Source organism: Phalacrocorax carbo, chromosome 8 (genome assembly GCF_963921805.1).
Source record: "Phalacrocorax carbo chromosome 8, bPhaCar2.1, whole genome shotgun sequence".
Taxonomy (NCBI): Eukaryota; Metazoa; Chordata; class Aves; order Suliformes; family Phalacrocoracidae; genus Phalacrocorax; species Phalacrocorax carbo.
Genome location: NC_087520.1, coordinates 21,716,169 through 21,733,042, shown reverse-complemented (window position 1 = coordinate 21,733,042; position 16,874 = coordinate 21,716,169). Strand labels below are relative to the sequence as shown.

The 16,874-nt window shown below is 40.8% G+C and overlaps 1 protein-coding gene across 1 annotated transcript; it reads right to left on the bottom strand.

Annotated features, from left to right (window-relative positions):
- Positions 1–146: 146 nt before the first annotated feature.
- On the bottom strand, positions 147–16,353 carry IL12B (interleukin 12B). Its single transcript, XM_009514709.2, has 8 exons — positions 11,849–16,353; positions 9,867–10,050; positions 7,375–7,456; positions 5,131–5,412; positions 3,849–3,966; positions 2,590–2,783; positions 1,627–1,772; positions 147–272 (listed from the first exon to the last, which is right to left on the bottom strand). Exons 3-8 carry the CDS (start codon positions 7,454–7,456, stop codon positions 147–149), a joined length of 948 nt encoding a protein of 315 aa, XP_009513004.2. The 5' UTR covers positions 9,867–10,050; positions 11,849–16,353.
- Between the last annotated feature and the right edge of the window lie 521 nt (positions 16,354–16,874).

Genomic DNA, 16,874 nt, shown 5'->3' with positions numbered 1-16,874 from the left:
CTTCATTAAAAAATGTTCAGGAGACAAAAATGATTATGAGGAAATGTGAAATAAATGAACTTTAAGAACCAGAAGTAGTTCATAGGCTTATTACTCTCTTAGGTAAGGGATCACCCCTGCTCCTCCAGTAGGAGGTTCTTTAAGCCTTACCTGCAAAGCGAAGACCACTCACTCCAGGATGAGTTGTAATAGCGATCCCTGGCCTGCACAGAGATCTTGACTTTCAGCCCAGCCGTTGGAATTTGAATAGCCTGCTCATCAGCATCATAGATCTACGAAGAGGGCAGAACTCCGTCAGCGGATTGTAAAGGTCAAGCAGAACATATAATGGAGAACCAGATTGCAACGAGCACATGTAACTCAAAAAACCCACTAGCAATCTGTTGTTTCAAAGGCACCAATCTTCATCCACAGATACCAAAGTCATGAGGACTTGTGAGAACTAAAGCCTCAGCAAAAACAAACCAAAAAGCCCACTTCCCACTGAAGTTAGTGTTGTAGAGTGATCCAAACCCCAAACTGAAGCAGTCATTGAAACAAAGGGTTTATTTGTTTATCTGAGTTTTTCTCTTTTGCCTTCTTCACCCAGACTGGGAACCTGAGAAGACAGAAGTTGCTGATTTTCAGTATCATTGAAATTTCCACTGAAGACTCGTGGCTGATACAAGAAACACTCTGTAGAGTCTCCAGTTCTCTGCCTAAGGGATTGTACAGGTTGCACAGGACAGCCCTGCTGAAATCAAGGAGTCAGCACTAGGGGAATGGCCCCACCTGCTGGTACAGGCTCTTTTTTTTTTTTTTTTTTTCTTTCCCACACAGAAAAAGACATCCTCTAGTGTGTTTGGTTTAATCAGTTGACAGACTGGAATGATTGGTACATTTGTTTACTTTTCTGATTGCCGGACCAAAGAAGAGCAGCACTGCAGTTAGGGACCTGCACTGTGGTCAACTGGTTTGTTTCCAGTTCTGCTGTTGATGTCTTTGTCAACCTGTAGCCAAATCACCATACGCTGTTGTGTACCCTTCAACATACCCATGAGCATTAGCAAAGGAAGCAAAACCATTCTGTGATTTAAAGCTAACACAGAGTAGCAATGTTTAGTTAATGAATAACTAATAACTGGAAAGTGAGTGGGAAAGGCTGCAGTCTTTGCCAGTCTCCACAGAAGTGCTACCCAATGAGTCATTGATTCCTTATTTGCCATTCACCTATAAAGTTTGAGCTACCCAGGTACAGGCAACGTACGAGGAAATCAGTGCAACACATCCTAGACTTCTTGATTTGGAAATTGGGATTTTCCCACACTGGGACCCACACAGCCTACTAATGCATTAGTAAATACTCTTCTCACGCTAGCAGAGCTATGCAATGCTGGGCACGATTTTATCTCCCCAGTTACATCAGGGTTGCATCCACCCCAGAGTGTGTTAGTGTGTTGGTTGGATCTTACTGCTCATAGAACTGGGAAGGAGGTCGTCTTCTGCCAAGGCAGAACCTTGCCACATTTGGGTTTCACCACCCTTTTTCTTTTTTAATTCTAGTCCATGATTCTTGCATATTAAGCTTATATTATTTATACTGTCTATTCAAGCAAGATAATTGTGGTTCAAATGTTGTATCTCTACCTGGCTTTTGTGTTTCTTTGTACTTTCAACTTTGACCCTGAAAGTCAAAGGGAAGTAGGACTTTGGTGTGCTCCATGTTCTGGGGTATGCCCAGCTCACTGTTCCATTTGTGGCTGCATACTGACATTGGGGTGGGTCGGGTTTTACTGCAAGAGAAAATATAGAAAGAATTAATTCACATTAGCAGCATAATATCAGATGCTGGTGTACTACTGTTGATAGCCTTATATGAATCAGCATTGGGAGCCTCCATGAGATTAAGAGAGGAGCAGGCATGATGTGTAAGAACTGCCTTGTATGCTTCTTATGGAAAATTAAACACACTCCCAGAGTCTCTCTGGGCAAGATCCTTCTTATTTTGCCTGAAGAATTGCAGGGGACTCTGTTGGACACAAAGGAATATCTTCAACTCCTGCTGACTGTTAGGGCATTTAGGAAAACATCTGGTTCTTCAGGATGCTGCTTCATTTTCCTGTGCCCTGTGGCACCATGGTCATAACTGGTCCTCTTATTTCCTGTCACTCTCTATTAACCTGCTCTGGATGCCCATCTGTAAGAATGGATCAGGAGGGAAGTACACATAGCATTAACGATTATCTGAGTAAATCTGCAGTTCTCAGAGAAGAGCTTCCTGGATTATTGGTTATTCTCTGACTTCTCCCACATACCCATTCCAAAACATGTCCATCTAATAGAGAAGGCTACAGAAGCTTCTGGGAGATGTGGGGGTGAGAGAGTTGGAGGTCACAAGCTAGGGAGATGTTGCTTCTTCACTTCCTCATCCTCTTCTGGACTGCTGCTACATTTTGTTTTCCCCTCTTCCTGTAACTGGGGGCTTGATACAGTTTTGCAGCAGAATAGGGCAGAGATTCCCAAGCTTGGTTTGATCAGCTACTGTTGTCAGTTCCGCTATCAGCAGCAAGAATAAAGCTAAGAATTAATTGTGATTCCTGGTCTACTCACTGATATCTCTGATGAAGAAGCTGCTAGTGTAGTTCTCATATTCCACCTCATCAATGACCTCCAGGAACATCTCAATTGGCTGGTGCTCTTCAGCAAATGGACAGTAGTTTTCTTTCTGGCACTGGGCTGTGTATTCAGTCACTGATTTATCAGTGTGAGCTACAGGGCTGCTGCAGGTTACATCTTCTTGAGAGCTGAAGACAGAACAGAGGAAAAGTACTGGAAATTTTTGTTTGTTCGGAGAATTTGTTACCAAAACAATAACGTAGTCAGTAAGGTAATGTTTTGCTGTTGCCTGTATCATTTTATGGCTGCACGTCAACAGCTGCAGAAACAGTTCAGTGGGAGTTCTTACATCTTCAGTGTAATATTACAGTGTATCAAAGTGTGTAATATTAAAGTGTAATACTACATATTAATGTAAATTCACAAAAGCCCCCCTGCCTTAGCAGAAGGAATTAGTGTTTAAACCTAAAACAAGATATCTAATTTCTTATTACCATTGCCCGATGACAAGCTCTAGTATCTTACTTTGTTCCTTAGCCTTTCGAAAGCCTTGCTGGAATAAATAAGGGAAGGTCAAAATGTACCCTATGGGAAATAAATAACAAAAGCCATCTATAAAGTACTACCTGAAACTGGTTCTATTTTTGCATTCAGCAAAATAAACCACTTTGCAGTTGTTTCTTCTTTAACAAATGGAGTTGACCTTTGCTCAAGCACTCCTTGTTTTGGAGAAACCCCCAAGAGTAGTGGGAGGTAGGAAATCCCCACAAGGTTCCCCTCACATATTTCCCTCGCAGGTTTCTGCAGTGTTCCTCAACAGAGACTTGTCAGTGGACATGTGGCTTTTGCAGTGGGTGCAGCCTCCCACTCCCTTAATTCCACTGAATTTGCTGTGAAGGGGCTCGGTGCTATGATTGTTTCTGCTTTTGGCTCAACTTCCTCTCCCCTGCATGAACTATTTTTGCTATTGCTTAAGTTATCCTGTGGCTGTACTGTAGCAGCTGTAACAGGACAGTGGGGGTTGGTCCATTTTCAAGTCTCTATTAATTCCTGAGCAACTTCCATGCCCTTATTAGTTAAGTTAGTCCCAGAGATGGCTCAAAACTTTTTGCAGATATTCAGACTCTGGAAGTGGGATTCCTCACCTTCTACATATCCTAAATAGCCTCAGATCCAGGATCTCCTACACAGAGTAACACCAAGGCCTGTTCCAGCCTTACTATGAGGTTGTTAAGGAAAGTACAAGCTTTTACCCTTTTAGACTTCTGATTGTGAACTTCACATTTGGACTCTCATTTTCTGTCATCCATGAACAGATGAAAATTCCAGAGTAGTTCTTTGCCTCACATTTTAAAAATGTCCTGTTAGGCTCTAGTTGGAAAAAGAAAGAAAACGCAATTTATTTACTCTTTTTGCCAAGATGGTCAAAGCAGAGACAAAACAGTAATTCAACAGACTTCCATCTACTTTGGCAGGTGGTGGGTACGTAGGCAGACACAGCCTCATATTGCCCCTTAGGCAGCCACCTGTAGTTAAAGTCATATAACCACAGTTAGTGGCTGAAGGCTGGTTTATGTGGCACCACATTAACCACATCTACGTGGCTACTGACAGGAGCTTGAGCAGACCCAGGCAGCTGCAGATAGCTGTCAGTAAGAAATGTATATAACTAAATCCATTGTTCCTTCCACAAAGAAACATTGCAGCTATTCCATTGGCAAACCTCTGTGTTTGTTACCCTGTGCGTGAGAGTCCTCGCAGTGGAAAACCTCACATCTTCACACACTGGGGTACTTGATGGGGAATGTTTCCAGTGTGAGAAGTGAATGAGGCCTCAGTATAGGCGTGTGTTTCATCTCTGCTGCCCAGCACCACAGACTCTCAACACCTCTGTATTGTACCCTGAATGTAGCTGACTGGCAGACCAGCCTACTGCATCTGATATGTGGGTCCAGGAGCCAGGGAAAAAGCCTTGGAAATTCATAAGTTCCTGGCACTACAGTGAGGGACTGCAATATGATACATTGATGACTAAAGTTGGTGCAGAAAATGCAAAACATCACAGGCTTGTCCCAGTGGGTTAATGGTGAATGGAGAAGCCCAAAGGACAGCACTTAAAATCTAGGTCAGTCCCTGGTTCTGTCAGTTCATGTAGCCTTGGTTTTGCAAACCTTCTTCTGAGTGTTGGGTCTGTGAGATGGAGGCAAAGCTAGTCAATTGCTCCCCTCCCTGAAAAGCAGTGGTGTGGTATTAATGTTATTCTGTATCTAACAATTCCTACCATCACTCCATCCTACAGGTCTAGAGAGTCCTAAATTAATCCCATGGCAACTGAGTCCTATGCTGCTCATCAGCTGCACCATATGCAGACCCACAGAAGTAATCATTTGCCTTTCATTGTCAGTAAAGCATTTCAAGAGGACCCATTTTAAAGTGGCTGTTTCTCATGCATTTCTTCAGAGAGCTCCCTCTGGTCCTCACAAAGCTCCAATGCACAAAGCTGAGCAAGATACATCACATCATCTATGACCGTACCTTTATAGCTTTTCAGAATTGACCTTATCATTTGCCCATTGGAGTCTATTTTAGTTATGAGGAAGAAATCATAGCTGATGGTTTCATGGGTATCAGCTGTCAGACAGGTGTAGTTGCCAGCATCTGGGAACTCTTTTACTTCGGCAATCAGAGTCTTTCCAGTTCCTTTCAGTTCGGTGCCCTTTTTCCAGTAAACTGGCAGTACTTCATCAGATGTGTTACAGGTCAGCTCCACTCTTTTAGCTGGTGTCTCATCATTCCACTCTGATTCTATGACGTACACTGGACATTGCAGAGAGAACCATGTTAGCAGCTACTCACACTTAACAGTGTGAAGATTGAACTGATCCCTTTTTTTCACCTCTGCTCTCCAGGAAGACTGCTAAGAAATCTCTGACTTTGTTGCCCAAGGCCTCACCATCACTTGGAAATCTGTACTACAGGAAGAGGTTCAGCTTAGAAATTTGCAGCGTATCTAGAACCTGCTGATCAATAGGGATAACATTTTAATGGAAGAAGTTATTTTTTTGCCATGTTCCCAGAGAACCATACACTGGTGCAAAACTGTGGGAAGTAGGCAGGTACCTTTGTTTTAAAGGTGAGGATGCCAGGACACACTGAGCCCAGGTATTCCTCTGTCATGTGGCCTGAGGCCCTTGCTCACAGAATGGCATGTAAAGCCACCCCGTACTATGGTGCTTTGCTATGGTGCAAAGCTATGATGCTTTGTCCTCTTCAGTGTCAAAGGTCTGTGAGTGAGTGATGGGAAGGAGGGGAGCTCTGGCTAAGTGCTTTGTATTTACCTGTAGCTGAGGCTGTTTTCTATTTTCTGCAGGGAACAATCTGTACTTCTCTCACCCTGGTACTAGTGGAGCAATTACTAAGAGATGGGGGATTGCTGAGCTACAGCAGAGCTAAGTGGACTGTAACAGGGAGATGCGGTCTTCTAAATGCCATCTTGTAACTCTGAAGTGCCCTGCTGGTCTTTCCAGATTAGAAGATGAACCACATAACAAAATAACTTGGAACAATTCCATTAAAGGATCATTATCTTCTCTTGTCTTTTTGCTGTGGTTGGCTGAAGAACTTCACCTATGCTTCTGTGTGGCAGCAGTTCTCAAATCTAACTGTCATTGCTCAGGTATACTACTGCTGTCACAGGCTCCCCAACCATGTTCAGTGCCCTCAGAAACTCTTCTACATGCAAGAAGTGGCAAAAATTTGTTTCTTACTGTGTCAATGCCACAGGAAGCACTCAGCTCAGGAAATCACAGTTCCAGTGAGCTCTAAGACCTTTTCACCAGAGCATTTCACTACCAGAATGAGAGCTTTAAGACTTTACCACAAAGAAGCAGCACTAAAAAATATGTCAAATGGTGAATCTAAAATGGCAGAAAACATGCAACTGTAGGAAGCTTGGAGGTTTTCTAAACTGCTTATGGCTATTTGATGCACAGACAAGATAAACCTTACAGACTTCAAACACAAAGATTATTCTCAATACTGACAAACATATTTGCAGTTTTCAGTGCCATGGTACTGCCCAAGGAACCCACAGGATAAATGATTTTTTAATGTAAAGATACAGGGAAAAGTAATTTAATTACTTTTTACAAGTAAAACACAATCATATCGAGAATGCTTTTCTCATGTTGACTAGAGTCCTTCTTTTTGGGTAATCACATTCAAGGCAGCCTGGATTATGGAGCTACACTGGGTGAATAAGAACATCAAATCCGATTATCTGAATTTAGCCCAATTTTCTGGTAAGTCATTCAAAAGAATTGTTTGTTCATTACTGACCCTGTATTTTTACAAATGTATTTACATTTAAGTTATTTACCAGAGAAGTTGTATAAACTATTTCTAGGTTTCGGGTTTTACTGTGAAATATTCTTTTTGACAATTAATTCTTCACTTGTTTGTTTGTGGGCTATTACCTAAGTCACAAGATACTGTTTCTGCTTCCAGACTGCATGACTGAAACTTTTGAAACAAGAGAACAGGGAATAGGAAATAAGACAGTTTGTAATGCAAATATTCAGAATGGCTGTTGTACAACATTTTAGATCATCTAAATATTTCTTCCAACCAATTAGGGCTAGTTATTCACAAACAAATAGGAAGAATATAGGCCTAAGATACTACAGTTAACAAATTCTGTGCTGTGGACACAGGTATAGTTCTGAAATACCCTTGTGTCCTACAGTCAGCTGTAGGTCTCAGTAAGTGAAGACTGCTTACCATTTTCCCTCAGTTTCCACTGCGCTTCCAGAAGGGCAGCAAAGGAAAATAATGAAAGTAAGGCAAGTAGTAGGTGAGACATCTGTAGGGAAAAAATAAATAACTAAACTTCATTGAGGATTGTTGAGTATGTGCTGAAATCGAGCTCAATGCTGGACAGGATAATAAGAAGACAGAGTCAGTTCCAGTGAACTAAGAAACATTCTCCCATTCTAAGAACTCTCAGATGCCATAAAAATTGAATATGAGATTTGTACTGGAGCTCAAGCCAAGATTTTGATGCACTTGTTATTCACACCACAAACCAGTTTAGAGAAGAAATCATGGAACTTAGAGGAAATTGTTATGTGCATGGGTCTTATATGGTCAGTAGCTCAGAAGCATTCCCACGTCTCTCAGTTAAACATTCCTCATGCAAGAAAAGTCCTGCTGGTGCCAGTGAGGCTAGTTGCATGAACAAGGCATGGGATTAAAGGATCAACAGACATTAAATTCTAGTCACGCAAAGCTTGTAAGTATATTCCTTGGTTTAAGCATGTCAGTAGTCCTATTAAAACAAAGTGTTGCGACTAATATGAAGGACCTGCTGAAGTGTTTGTAGTCTTCACCACCTCCGTGAGAACAAGTGATAGCAGTGTCAATAATGCAGTGTAAAGCTGGTGTCAACACTGACGCTTCCCTAACTGTTACTAGTTCTAGCGTCTGCCTGAAGTTGCATAGTCTAATTCATTTTGCAAGCAATTTCAGGCAAAATTCCTACTGGATTCAGTGCGCCACAGCTACATTTGCAGAAATGGCTGTGTATGTATATCATCGTTGCTGTGTTCATTTGAGACATGTACATATATCTCACTTGAGAATATGTAAGTATGTAGCTGTATATACAATATATAAATGTATATTTGTCCTGAACTGAAAATACAACTAGAGGTCTTCGTGAAATATGAAACATATTTGCCAAATATTCTAGTAACCACTGGGTGAGTAAAAAAACCCGCTGACAGATATTGAGATACACTTTCAGACCTTTTTCAACTGGACATTAAGCCAAATGAATAGGAGTATGACTTAGAAAAAGAGATTGGCGAATATATTTTTCAAAGTCTATTCTGACTGCAGAGGGAGTCTGAATGCACATGAAAAACACAAAATTAAGTGGCTTGGGTTTTTTCCTTCCAAACCAGTTTTTTTCAGTGAAAGGGGAGTAGTCGTCCTGATTTCTTCTCCTGTGCTATGAAACATTTTCGTTTGGGTTTATGAAGGAAGAGTATGTGTGTATTTCCATGTGCACCGAATCTGTTACTCACTGACAGCTCCTGCTATTATTAGCAGTCCTTAATCTTGATCAGAAGTCAGCTGTCTCTGGACCAGTGCCAAGAAAGTGCACCATCTGATTTTGTACAGCACACAGCACAGCTATTGGTAGGACCAGAAGCTACAAGTGTAGTACTGGAGAGAGTATGTAGGAGAGGAACCAGCTCACATTGGATCCATACTCAGAGAGAGGCAGGAGCCTCAGTGAAAAGCCAGACACTATCAGGCAGCCTATCAGCAGTATATTGCTTCATTAAAAGTAAAACACTCTTAGCCTTTTAATTCTTAGCCATTCAGGATTAGAAATCCTGAAGATTTTCTACTGCAGGCAGGATTATCTGTAATTTGTGAAAGAAAAATGCATTTTGCAACTTTCTGAAAGATGCTAATTTCTTTAATTGTAGCATGGCATTCATCACTATCCTTCATAAAACCAATACCTAAAATATCTATTAAAACTTGGAGGGGAAGGGTGTAAAACATGCCTTCTTTTCCATATCAACCTTTCATCAAAACTGAAACCTTGAAAAGGAGAAAAGTTTCTCCTGGTTTTAGGGTTAAAGCTTCACGATTCAGGTTTTTGATGAAAAAATTTAATCATTTTCATGGAAAATTGTTCAATATTTGAGATGGGGGAGAACACCCCCTCCCCATCTCAAAATTTTATTGAAAAATATATCAGAAATAAACGCAGTTTCTGAACATCACTGATCAGTGCAGTTACCCAAGCCCTTCATAGATGAAGAGAATTTACCAGCATCATGTTTCTTGTGATATGGAGCATGGGCTCTATAAATCAGCACCAATTCCGAGCCCCAGCTCAAGGCAGGGCCATGTCAATGGAGTTGCATGTTTCTTAAAACAGAGAATGGTCTGACCATAAATACATATTTGTCAATACACACACCCAGCAACATGAGTATTGGTAAGATACAAAAGATTACTACCTTATAACATTAGCTGTTCTGTTAGTTAGATAACAATTCTATGAGCTAGATACATATATACTCTATGTGCTTAACTTCAGGCACATAAGCATGTAAATACTGTCCTGAGAAAAATGTCACAACAACTATTTAAAAACACCTTTAAATAAATAATTTTAATTTTTCATTAGTTTCATCTGAAGCAGCTGTTACCAGACTTGCCCCAGTGTTAGAGAAGAAAGGAATTCTTACCTTTTCCTGCGATGCCTGTTAGCTGAAGTTACTGGGCAGGTTGGTTTTTTGATCTGAAGGAAGCAAAGTGCTGGCTCCCTTATAAATACTTGTAAACTCTGAAAGGAAAGGGATGCTCCATTTCACCGCAATACCACAGAATTGCAACACGTGGCCCGAGTTCCTTTTTTACATAGTGGCAGAGCTAAAGCAAAAAAAAAAAGTTTGGGACTCCCAGGTAAACTTTAAAGAGGAAACGAGATTATGAGATTGTTACATGACCTTTATGGTATGCCAGAGGCATTTCTTTTCCTGCCTGATTTTCTGTCTCTCTCATACTGTCTCTTCATCATCTGAGGAAGAGTAAATACAGACTAAATAAACTTCCCAAACCGCCTGATGGGAAATATATATATTATGAAGACAGAAAGAGAAAGTTAAATAAACTAAATCTACTTCTACCTGGTAAGCACAAAACAGATAATTACATGAAATAAAATCCCACCTACCATATCAATCAGAAGTAAAGCTAGGGGGAATTAATTTTTAATTGCTTATTTAGAATTGTATTTATTCTAAAAATTGAGACTTAGGTCAACCAAAAAATAAACAATTAGTTCTGGCTGAGGGATAAAAACCTGAGATTGTCACATTATTTTATGTTGCAGTTCTTAAATATAATCTATTGTTTTTTTCTTTATAAACTCATGTTCCTTTTAGACCTGTACTCAAGCATAAGAAAAACATACATAATATATAATTGAAAATTAGGAAGAAGTTTCTGTTAGTTTTTTAATTATTTGTGAAATAATAGGAAACAATTCACTTTGTCAGGCAAACCAAACCTGACTTTTCTTCCAGCCCTGTTCCAAATCTGAATAAGATGACTGAAAAGTTATAAGCAAGAAGAAATACATTGCTTATAAAAGCAAAAAAAAAAAAATAAAAGGTTTGAAATTTGAAATTCAACCTGACATGCTTTAGGAATTCACAGAGACAGCTCTGTCCTGTGTGCTTTCTAGTGATGGGAGTATTCCCACAGCCCAGCGATCAAAGGTATAATGTAGAAATCCAGCAGTGAAAAGATGGTGCCTGTCCCCTCTGCTAGAGACAACGGTCTTTCAGAAGTCCCTCACACAGATTAAACAACACAAGCATCTGCAATATCTTATGTATTTGGTGCCCCCAAATATGGTGAGAATATAAAACAAAAGGAGGAACAACCCAAATTAGCAGTGAGATAAACTTATTGTGAACCCCAGCCGTTCCCAGTGCCTGAACAGAAACTGGTTCCTGTTTATTGTCACACATCTGGGAGGCAAACAGCAGAGCTGGTGGCATGCTTTAACTTGAATGAGGGTAGTTTCAGGATTTTGGATGAACTGTGCTGAAAGTTTTACACAAATGTACAATATTGCCAGTGGAATCCTTTTCTCTCCTTAGCCATGCTCTTCAAAGAAACACTGCTTGAGTAGGATCACATACACCTTTGGCAGCTGAGCTTTAGCTCCCTCCCATCTGACAAAACATAAAACTAGAGCACTGCAATCTCAGATGGGCCTAATGACTTCCCTGCTGAGTCCAGTGTGCCCAGCCTGTTACTCAAACATCAGCCCCTGGCTTCCCTTTGCTAGAGCTCACAGCCAGAGCTGGAGTCAGAGGGCTGCGGGCTGTGAGTGCACCTTTCTGAAGCAGGTTTGAAATGGTGTCTCTGTCACAGAGAAAAACTGCTCCCTTCACATACTGGATACTGAGTCTGGACCAAAGTGTTTATTGATTTGTTCATGACACAGAATTGACCAGCAGCCAGTGAACTATTCATCTGAGATCCATATCAATAATATAATGGATAAGCCAGAGTACTAGACACTTCCAAAATATTAATTAATACCTACACATCTCCACCCTCCACTTATCCCAAAAAGCTCTAATCTCCCCCTCCCACACATACACATGGTCTCACACACACTTTGTGAGGATGTGTGGGTTACAAGCACACCTACCGTCTTTACATCTGGCTGATGCTTGTCTTTCTCTCTTACATGACCGTTTGGGATAGATGTCTTCTCAGGCAGTTTTGGGTCCTCCATTCACATGCACTGTTTATATTCCCACTCCTATCTTAAGGGCTGTTGTTATCCAGGCCATTTTGCCAAAGGTGGGCCATGCAGACACTGACACTTCTTCTACCGTTGTTGTTTCACTATTCAGAAAGAGAAAATGGCAGTCTGAGAAAGCCTGTTGAGGAAGATGTGGCAGAAGCAGCTGAGGCCCAGGCAAGTGAAAGGTATGCAAACTGTACCAGGTGTCACAGTTACCTCCTTCTGGTCTTGGTCCCTGACTACCTTTGAAATGCCTGTCAGAAGGAGGCTGGACTGTGCGCCATTCACCTGCTTCTCCTCCCAGGGGAAGCCTCCTAATGAGGGCAGGGAGGAAGCCTCAGGGAGGAATCCTCTGTGAACATCAATACCCATTTCCCTTTGCAGTCTCAGCCTGTTTTAACTGCAGCCTCTGGGAAGCACTTAGGGCAGCCCTCCTTTCACAAATGAGAAAAAGCCCAGGCTGAATCAAGGTTAGGCAAAAATTTGTTCCCATTTAAGACAATTTCCAATTTCCAAAATTCACTTCTGTGATAACACACCAGTTTAACAGCAAGCCAGCAATGACCAGGAAAACTCAAGAGCTGCATTCAGTCACTGAGCAGATAAATAAGGGCACAAGCAACTTTACATATATGCTGTGTAGTTCTTTCTCAGTCCAGCTCAGCTTGCCTGTTTGCTCATGTCAACCATGTGTTATGGCTTTTCTTAGTGACTGTAATGTCACTAATGCATAGCTTAAACATCTGTCCAACCTGATGGTAGTCTTTAAATGCCTGGCCAGTTCTGAAACAGGAATAGTTAATGACCAATATAAACAAATACACATTTTCATGTGCTTGCACAAACACGCATAAAACCTACACAATTGCCTTAGCTCAGTTACTGTTACAGGGCAAATGGAGTAATACGCTACCCAAGCTTCATGTCAAGAATCCTAGATGCCACTTACGGAGCACAGACACATCTGTGTGGAACTTCCACGATGGGATAGTTTGCAATGATCCATCAGAGGAATTTTTAAATATTAAAACATAGAGATTGTGAAAATATCTTTTTATGACAGTCTGGTTTTCCATTATGAGCTCATGTATTCTTAAGGGGAAATTTGAGGGAGAACAGCTTCTCTCCCATCATTTTATCCTACTTCCCCTATGACACTGAAAGAGAATGGTAGAAACTCTATGTCCATGTTTTGCTTTCCTCAAATGCAATGGAAACACTCCTTTTTGGCAGAAATGTCCTGTTTGAAAATTATTTTCTTTTCTTTTGAAGGACAGATTATTTTTGCTTTGTGGAATGACAGTTATTTCACCACAATCCAGGGAAAAACCTGCATAACATTAGTAAAAGGAAGGTTTATATAAACTGTATGATCAGCATGATTCCTCTATAAGGAATTTCCTTCAGCATCTGGCTAGTTTTGCATGGATGCTGATTTGGAGATTAATGCCAAAGATCAAGTGTTATTACTGTTATTATTAATGGAGTAGCAGCAAGAAGATAACTGTTCTTTATGTATAATTCACTAAGCAGTGATTTATGTGACTTCATCAGGAATTACTGTGTAATATTAGAATATCAATGAACTTTCCTAAAATATTCCAGTCACAAGCTATTATGTGGAATCACTGAACCAAGATCAAACCTTGAGAGAAACGCAAACCAATAAAGGGGAAAAATATATCCCACATATATTAAAAATAATTAAAAAATCTGAGCTTTATACGACAGTAATTAATTTGCATTATGATACAGCTAAAGCAGCCAACCAAGATGGGGACTTCAGATATGTCTCCTTAGATGAAGAGGACAGTAAGATGTTTACCTTGTTTGCATCCAAGCTGGTAGGCCATCCACTGCCTCCAGAGTGGAAGTTGCACAACAGTATAATTGTGGTCTGACCTAATTAAGTGGCCAGTAGTGTAGCTACTCAACTTTCAGATTAGAGCTAACTGTTGTTCAGCATAGGGCTGAATGTGGATGTAAAATACATGTAGACACAGAGCACTGGCTGGTACTAAACAAGAGAAGTGGAAAGAAGGGCTTTTCATCTCTTAGTTCTACTCCCTTCTCCCCCAGTAAATCGTGGGGAGATGCAGGGAAATCCTCTGCCCAGTCAGCTTATAACTCACAGCACATTGGGTGGATCTACATGACTCCATTATATATTCAGCCTGTATTTGGAGACAATATTATAATTAAAAAAAAATGCAAGGAGGGAGATTATACTATCCTGCATAAGGATTAAAAAAAAAAAAAGAGGTATGACATTTCAAAGGGTTTTAAGAACCAAATCACCAAATTTTCTACAGTAAATGCCTCCAGAGAGTCAATGGGATTTGGGTACCTGTGTCTGTGATATGCTTTTGCAAATCTTCAGTCATTCAGAAAATATGGAGCAGAGATACAAAAGAAACTGGTATCTCTGTAAGATTAATAGCAGAACTATAGAGATACCAGTCCTCTTTAACACAGGAAGCACAAAGGTTCCTCCCCCAGAGCATGCATACAAAGATGGCTCATTGCTTTAAGCACAATGCAGTGCAGCGCAATGCAGTGCTTCCTATTACATCAGCCTGCTGTTTCCATCATAAATCTGTTCTTTGCATTTGATAAATCTGATATACTGCATTCAAGTGTAGGATCTAGATGCAAGCTGCTCACTTTATGTGAAGTTCACTCATTTCTTGAGTATGATGTTGCAACTATTTGAAATCCACTGTCACCATTACTTAGGCCAAGATATAGTGCTGGGGGTGGGGGAAATAACATATTAAACTGAAAGTGAAGGGAAAAACCCAGTAGTAACTTATTGACTTAAATTCAAGCAGCATTTTCTTGTTTGTCAGGCAACTTCTATACAAAGGAGGCTGGACAATTGGTTTCTTTGCAATTCTAAAATTGCATGTAGCATTTTTGCAGGTATTCACAATAAGTTAGTAATAGGCAATGATAAAATCCTTGGGCAACAAATTCAGTAGCTGAGTATCTGTGCAGAGAACCTGATGACACACATGATTTGTATTACGCTAATAGGAATTTCAGCTGATCTAAGATATGACAGAGGAAGGTACATAGGCAGGTAGGTGGGTAGGTGCATAGGTAGGTAGGTAAATAGATTGGTCACAGTTTTTAGAGCCACTGATTGTTAGCAACAGATGTGTGATGGGGTCACGTCATCATTTAAGACCCAGAATCACACTACTTGACTGGGATCAACAAGTCTACAGGAAACAACGGTAGCCTTTCTACATAAACTTGAAGGTGACAAAGGAGGGAACAACCAATGTAGTCCACCATGGTGCTTTAAGCCATAAGAACATCCCTGGAAAAATCTGTATTTTCTTTACTAAAACCAGTTAATATATAAGAGTTGTCTGTTGGTGTTAGGATCAGGCAACAGAGGAAAATCATTTCAATGTAGACAATTACTAGAGAGCATCTATTGTATGGTCTGGAAAATGCTTTGATGCTCTCATACTGCTCTTCAGTTATTCTTTGGCCACAGTTGAAGAAAGACCAATGCAGGAGAAAGACAATGTGGAGAACTATAACATGACATTGAAGAGAAGAAAAAAAATCTACACTAACATTCAGCTAGAGCAGAAGTTACTGAGAAATTACTCTCAGGTTTTGGAATTGTATTAACATCTAAAATTGATTTTCTTATATGAAATACATCTATGATTAGATATCACTACAAAAGATATTTGTTGATAGGTGGGAATTAACTTTGTGATATGTGTGAGTTTTCTGCAACAAGTGACATGGTTTTAACGGATACATGTAAGACAGTGTTCAGTGAGTGACTTTAAGCAAAAGATCAGCAGAGTAGAAAAGAATTACAAAGGTTAAGCATGTCTCAAAGGGAGACAGAAATTAGTTATAACAACACCTTTTGCAGATCTTTTATATTTCAGGAGTCATTATACTATAATTTTTTTTAAATTACATGGAATATTCTATTTTTAACCACTCGCCTACCATTAATAGCACAGTATTTGAAGGACAGTTTACTTTTAAAAAAATTATTCTGTTTCAGCAACAGTAACAATTCCTTTTGGCATTTGGATCTGGTGTTTCAGAGGTGAAACAAGGACAAAGCTGTTGGAACACGAGACAATGTTCTCCTTTAATGCAGTATGAGCTTGTTACATCCCTATGGCCACAGGCGATATCAAAGGGCCTTATGAGAAATGGGCTGCTTATGAACCATAGATGAAGGACTGCTGCTTTAGCGCTGGCTAATATAGCCCATGCAACGTGATCTGCAGCTCTGGTGAAGGGAAGACCTGGGGAAAAAAGTGCTGTCCATTTCCTCCCATTTTGGGAGGAGCCTTTCCTCGTAAGGGAGATTTCCAGCCCCCTGATCATCTCAGCAGCTCTCCACTGGACTGGCTCAAGCAGTTCCCTGTCCTTCTTAAATTGGGGGGCCCAGAACTGGACACAGCACTCCAAATGTGGTCTCACTAGGGCAGAGTAGAGAGGGAGGATAACCTCTCTCGACCTGCTGGCCACATTCCTTGTAATACATCCCAGGATACCGTAGGCCTTCTTGGCCACAAGGGCACATTGCTGGCTCAGGGTCAGCTTGTTGTCCACCAGCACTGCAAGGTCCTTCTCAACAGAGCCGCTTTCCGGTAGTTCAGCCCCCAGCCTGTACTGGTGCATGGGGTTGTTCCTCCCCAGGTGCAGGACCTTGCACTTGCTCTTGTTGAATTTCCTCAGGTTCCCCTGGGCCCAGCTCTCCAGCCTGTCCAGGTCTCGCTGGATGGCAGCACAGCCTTCTGGTGTATCAGCCACTCCTCCCAGCTTGGTATCATCGGCAAACTTGCATAAAGTAATGCTTCTTTAGGGGAGAAGAAGGGAGGAGAACAGGTCCTTCTCCAGAAATGGCAGAAGACTTCTAAATAAAATGTTCCAGGAA

Coding starts and splice junctions, on each gene's coding strand:
- IL12B (XM_009514709.2), bottom strand. CDS start 7,456: ATGTCTCACCTACTACTTGCCTTACTTTCATTATTTTCCTTTGCTGCC. Junction 3,967..5,130: donor AATTCTGAAAAGCTATAAAG/GTACGGTCATAG, acceptor TTTTCCAACTAG/AGCCTAACAGGACATTTTTA. Junction 2,784..3,848: donor ACAATCAGAAGTCTAAAAGG/GTAAAAGCTTGT, acceptor TTCTGTCTTCAG/CTCTCAAGAAGATGTAACCT.